Genomic DNA, 6,290 nt, shown 5'->3' on the forward strand with positions numbered 1-6,290 from the left:
GGGGCGTATTTTTTTAGTAAGGAGTAAGCCCCAGAAACTTTTTCAAATTAAAATAAAATTTGTTGAATTAGTCCTTCATATAATACCCAAATTCTCAAAAGTCAGTTTGGTAATTACTCAAAAGGTTTAAAAAAGAATTCAAAAGTATTAAATTTAAAAATAAAGACCTTTTTTATTGATTTAAGCCTTAATTCATGGTTTTTCCAAAATTTTATCTTGTCCGCTAGTCTACGAATATCTCCCAAAAGCAACGAATATTTAATATTTTTTACAAATACAAAGAAAACTACATTTTTCTTCATAGCAGCAAATTCAAAGTTCAAATTGCAGGTTAATCATCATTTTTGTTCCTTTATATAGAAAACTTTATTCTTTTAGACTCAAATTATTTGTGCTTGTAAGTAACGTATAATATATTATTCTGATTAGTTTTTTGTGGGGATGGAGCACACATATATATAATTTTCTTCAATTTTATGCAATTTTACATGTTTTTAAATATTAACTGTCATTATATTAGTTTATAAAATATTAAAAATTAAATACCTATGGGGCTTACGCCCTGCGCCTCGGGGCTTACGTCCACGCCTTTTAAAACACTGATTTGATGTCGTATATCCTATAATTTTTACTGCTCTTTATACTAATTGACAAGGTGAATTTGCCCAACTAGTGCTAATTATTAATTTTTCGATGTTAGTAAGTTGATTAGATAAAATAGTGCAATTGGAACAAGAGTTGGATCAAGGAGAGGCGCGTTAGAGGTAGAGGTATTGGCGGCTTGGTGCTTTTGCACGAAAATACACGGGTCATCTGAAGCATGCACAGTACCTAGGCAGACATATTCGTACTAAAGCACAAACTACCTGAAATTGAGCAAAATTTTGCCAAGGGTACTTTTTGCTCACGACCTATATAGCAACAACAATAACAACAAAGCAAGTAGTTTCTCACAAGTGGGGTCTGAAGAGAGTAAGATGTACGTAGTTTTATCCCTATTCCTGGAAAGACAGAGAGGTTGTTTCCGATATACCCTCGGCTAGAGAACGACTGAAAAAGAAAAGATAATTGCAACAAGTAGGAATAACGGCATGATAAAATAAGATCGAATCCAAGAATACAATTAAACTCTAGGTAATAATAACAATATATGAATAAAAAGATATCCTACTAACATTAATGCTAGCGAACTGAGTAAGACAAAGAGAAACGCTTGACTTCCTACGAACCTTCTACCCTAATCTTTGACCTCCACACCCTTCTATCTAGGGCCATATCCTTAGTCAGCTTCAGCTACGCCATGTCCCGCCTAATAACCTCTCCCCAAGATTTCTTAGGCTTACCTCTACCCCTCCTGCTACCCACCGAGGCTAGCTTCTCGCACCTTCTAACTGGGGCTTCTATACTTATCCTCTTAACATGCCCGAACCATCTTTTTCCGAATAACTTCATTTCTAATCTTATCCAACCGGGTATGCCCACACATCCACATTAACATCCCCATCTCAGCTACTTTTAGCTTCTAGGTATGAGAGTTCTTGACAGGCCAACACTTTACTCCATACAATATAGTCAGTCTAACTACAACCTTGTAAAACTTACCTTTAAGTTTCAGCGGCACATTCTTATCACACAAGACACCGGAAGCGAGCCTTCACTTCATCCATCCTGCTCTGATACGATGCGTGACATCTTCATCAATCTCCCTGTTACCTTGTATTATAGATCCAAGGTACTTGAAAGTACCTCTCTTGGGGATGACTTGCGTATCAAGCCTCACCTCCATATCCTCTTCCTGGGTACCGTTGTTGAACTTGTACTCCAAGTATTCTGTCTTGATCCTGCTCAACTTGAAACTCTTAAGACTCTAGGGACTGCCTCCAAACCTCCAGCCTCTCATTAACACCACCCCGCGTCTCATCAATTAAGACTATATCATCAGCAAATAATATATACCATGGCACCTCACCTTGAATGTATCTCGTCAAAGCGTCCATCGCTAAGGAAAATAGAAATGGACTAAGAGATGATCCCTGATGCAACCCCATCACAACCGGAAAGTGTTCCGAGTCTCCTCCCGTTATCCTAACCCGAGTCTTAGCTCCATCATACATGTCTTTAATCACCCTAATGTAGGCTACTAGGACCTTTTTAGCCTCCGAGCATCACCAGAGCACCTCTCGCGGGACTTTGTCATATGCTTTCTCTAGGTCAATGAACACCATGTGCAGGTCCTTCTTCATCTCTCTATACTGCTCCACCAATCTCCTCACAAGGTGAATGACTTTCATAATCGAATGCCCCGGCATGAAACCGAACTGATTCTCAGAAATGGACACACTGGTCCTCACCCTCACTTCAACCACCCTCTCCCAAACTTTCATCATATGGCTAAGCAACTTAATCCCCCTATAATTATTGCAACTTTGGATATCACCCTTGTTTTTATACAGCGAAATCATCGTACTCCACCTCCATTCATTGGACATCTACTTCGTCCTAAAAATGACCTTAAACAGCCTAGTGAGCCACTCCGAAACTAGTTATTCAATAAGCAATTTTGTTGCTTCATGTTAGTTCAGAGTTGCCTTTTGCTTTGCTAGGAATATAATATATATACCATTATTCAAGGGTATGATATTGTACTCTTCAAAAAGTGTTATTCGATATATTTAAAATGTATATCTAAACAAAGCTGAAAAGAAAAGGACAATAACGAACAAATCACAAAAATATTATTTTACTCCCGTATTTGATACTGGTACATGATAGAGTAGTAATTATAGTTTTACTACCCAGCCCATTAACATTATTACATAGTTTAACACAGCTGAAAATAAAAGACAGCAAACAACGTGAAATTACAAGAAAAAGTTAAAATGAAATATCATAAATATTTAAGCACTAATGATTGTATTAGAGTATGTTGTCTATATCACAATCCCTTAGGTCGTAGTCTTCTCCAGAACCGGGGTAAATACAGGTGCTTTGTGCACCGAACTGTCCGAACTGTCCTTTTTATTCAAGCATGCATGTTTAAATTAAAGCTCAAACACCACAATAGGATTTGATGGGATTTTTCTCTTTCCAGCCATCTGTTGCACAGTATTTCAGATATTCAAAGTGATCAAATGACTTGAAATGTTGTGGGTTCTCTTCATCAATTAGCTCCTCTGGTATTTTCACTGTCCCTCGCATAAATGAGAATAATGCAAGCGAATATTTATCTTCACTTCCTTTCATAATCACTCGATGTATCGGAGCATACACCCTTCCATTACTCCATGCCTGTCATCAGTACATTTTATAACTCAGAAGATGGCTATGTTTAATCCATTTTAGCTTAACGGAACTATTTTTTTGAAATATTACTGTATATACATTAAGGGGTCGTTTGGCAGGGTGTATTAGGGAAAATGATACATGTATTAACTTTAGTATTATTAATTCCTTATTTGGTATTTTGCAACTTATGTATAACTAATACTTGTATTATGTATACACTCTATTAAGTACTATTCTTATACATAGCAAACCATCGCATTAGCAATACTATAATTTTTAATACATGGATAAGCATGTGTAAACACAGAACTGCCATTTCAAAACCTTTAATACACCAAATCAAACAGTCAATAAAAAGTTATTCCAGCGTAATTAATTCTAGCATTACTAATCTCAACATTACTAATACACTATATTCAGTACTATTCTTATACACCCTACCGAATGACAAGATTAATAATTAATGTAAACAAATAAGAGTGTTTTGATGAAAATTTTGAGCGACAAAAATCATGAATAATGCCTACGTCTGTTTGAGCAAATAATATAGTTTCAATCAAAATGACTTTGCTCACACGTGTAGAGAAGTCATTTTTCCCCTTTAACTTTTGATGGAAAATATTTTTCTTGAAAAATGACTTAAGTCATACCAAAAAATGATTTTCTCTTAAACAACTAAGACTGAGTCACAAACAAATTGGCGTCGGATAATATGAATTCTCAGTTCTCCTAACTCACGTGAAAAACATTTTTTTATTTTTTTTAAAATTTTAAAAATGACTTTTGTTATACCAAACCAAACATACCCTGGACATAAGTAAAGTAAATTTCTTACCGTGAAAGGCTCACCAGCTATGAATACGACAGTCTTATAAGAGGAGGGATTGAAAGTAATCCAATTTCCATCTCTTGTTTGCATCTCCAAACCTCCTACTTGATTAGTGTCAATGATCCCCATAAATGACTTATCTCTATGAGGTAGATGACCTATATTTATTTCATTCATTTTCGGGCTTCGATATTTAATGAATCTCATTAAATACATACACGAATTTTTTACAGGCTCGTAATATTTCTCTAAGCTGTAGCTTTCCAACATCATTCGAATCACCGCATCGTCCAGTTCAGCAATCAATTTAGAATATGAAAGCGTTTCTTCACTGCAAAAGCAAAAGACAACATAACCAACAAAAAAATTACTAATGTAGTAATTAATTATTTACTATAAGAAAATTAAAAGAATTTACTAAAAGAGCTTACTCCATCCTGTAGGTTACCAAAGTCGATACCAATTAGTTATAATTACACCATTGTAAAAATAAATTTTGTAGGTTTTAAATTTTCTTTCAAATCCATGATTGGTCTTAGTTATTTAGTTCGCAATACATAATATTTTAGCTCGACCCCTGATTGTATCTAACTTAAACTCTATTCATAATAACATATTCTTAAACAAAATCAGCTCTAAGGATATTTTTTATATGCCCCAAATTCCAAAATGCTTTTTTTTCTTTCTTAACTCCGGTCAAATACCACTCGCCATATAAATTAGTAGTATAAAGTAAAACGGAGGTAGTAAATAATTGAAGAATTAACCCAAATAACCGTTCACTCAACCGCTTAAACTAAAAATAATCAGTGTAGGTATAATATATGCATAATTTATGTATTATAGTGTATAATTTTGTATAATCAATGTATATGATTGGAAAAAGTAAAAAGGCCGGCTACATAATTACCAAAATTTATCAACGTTGGCATTGGGCCACATCTGTTTGGCAAAATTATTGGTTGAATTAAGAGTTCCACCATTTTCGATGCCAAAGTATTCAGCAAGAGGCATGTTAGGGAAATTCCCACCATATCCAAACCCCAAAACATCAGAAGTATTTTGGAGTTTAACTTCTAAAGGAAGTTGGAACAACTCCTTACAGTGATTGAACATGGCTTCCCGGAGCTCCGGTGACACTTTCTTGTACACTGCCGCAAAGCAGCCGTACTCTTCCAATGCACGGCGGATTTCTTGGGAAGTTGATATCCAACAGCTTGTGCCACTGCTCAAGTTTTCATCTGTGAACTCAATAATGGGAAGCTTTGGTTCTACTTGGGAAGCCATGATTTTTTTTTTGCCTTGGTAAAGTCGCAAGTTTTAATTGTCTAAGTGAAAATGGATAGAAATTGTACTAAGGATTCTTTCTCTTTCTGAGTCAACAACAATTATAACCACACGAACGCATATATACACAAAAGAGTGAAGTCATTTCATGAAGTTTTAGCCCCGATGTCCTAGTCTCTACTTTGTCTTTTAGGGTCATTTTGGTTAGGAAATAAGTTATCTTAGAATTAATTTTTTCGAGATTAGTTATTCAGAGATTATTATCCTACCCTTTCATAGGGATAAAAATAACAAAATAATTTCGAGATAATTGATCTCGGGATTAGTTATACCGCGATTTTATCCAAATCAAATGTGAAATAACTCATATCAAATTTAATCTCGCGATTAATTATCTCTTATCCCTTGTACCAAATGAGCCCTTAAAGTATTGGTTACAAAATGAATATTCTTAATTTTTGGTTTCTCACCTAGTGCTTGGTATCTGTATAGGACCCCAATTAATCTAATTTTCCTCCACATAAAATTAGAGGTAATGGCGTAGCCATGAATTCCGCCAAGGGTGTTCAAACTTTAAACAAGTCAATAATATTTTTTTTGTCAATGAATGGTGTACCAAAATTTTTGTAGAGCTTGACTTTTAAATTATAAAATATTTTTAAGAAATAATTTTTAGTTAAAAAATTACTTATTAGTTGTTAGTTTCTACACAAATTTTAAATTTTAAGAGTTATTTTATTAGAAAATTCTTTGGATTGCAAGAGAATCAAATAGACCACACATGGTGGTCTCCATTTAATTTTGACAAACAAAATGGGCAAAACTTTGAACCTGTGAACAACACATCATTTTGAACACCCTGTGTCGCTGGACTGCCTCACTCAATTGT

The 6,290-nt window shown here is 34.6% G+C and overlaps 1 protein-coding gene across 1 annotated transcript; it reads right to left on the bottom strand.

Annotated features, from left to right (window-relative positions):
• Nucleotides 1–2,713: 2,713 nt before the first annotated feature.
• LOC104102408 (probable 2-oxoglutarate-dependent dioxygenase AOP1) lies at nucleotides 2,714–5,494 on the bottom strand. The gene is made up of 3 exons (XM_009610106.4): nucleotides 5,025–5,494; nucleotides 4,121–4,445; nucleotides 2,714–3,288 (listed from the first exon to the last, which is right to left on the bottom strand). The coding sequence occupies exons 1-3, from the start codon at nucleotides 5,399–5,401 to the stop codon at nucleotides 3,049–3,051; spliced, it is 942 nt and encodes a 313-aa protein (XP_009608401.1). The 5' UTR covers nucleotides 5,402–5,494; the 3' UTR covers nucleotides 2,714–3,048.
• Nucleotides 5,495–6,290: the final 796 nt, after the last annotated feature.

The sequence above is a fragment of the Nicotiana tomentosiformis genome, chromosome 12, assembly GCF_000390325.3.
Source record: "Nicotiana tomentosiformis chromosome 12, ASM39032v3, whole genome shotgun sequence".
Lineage (NCBI taxonomy): Eukaryota > Viridiplantae > Streptophyta > Magnoliopsida > Solanales > Solanaceae > Nicotiana > Nicotiana tomentosiformis.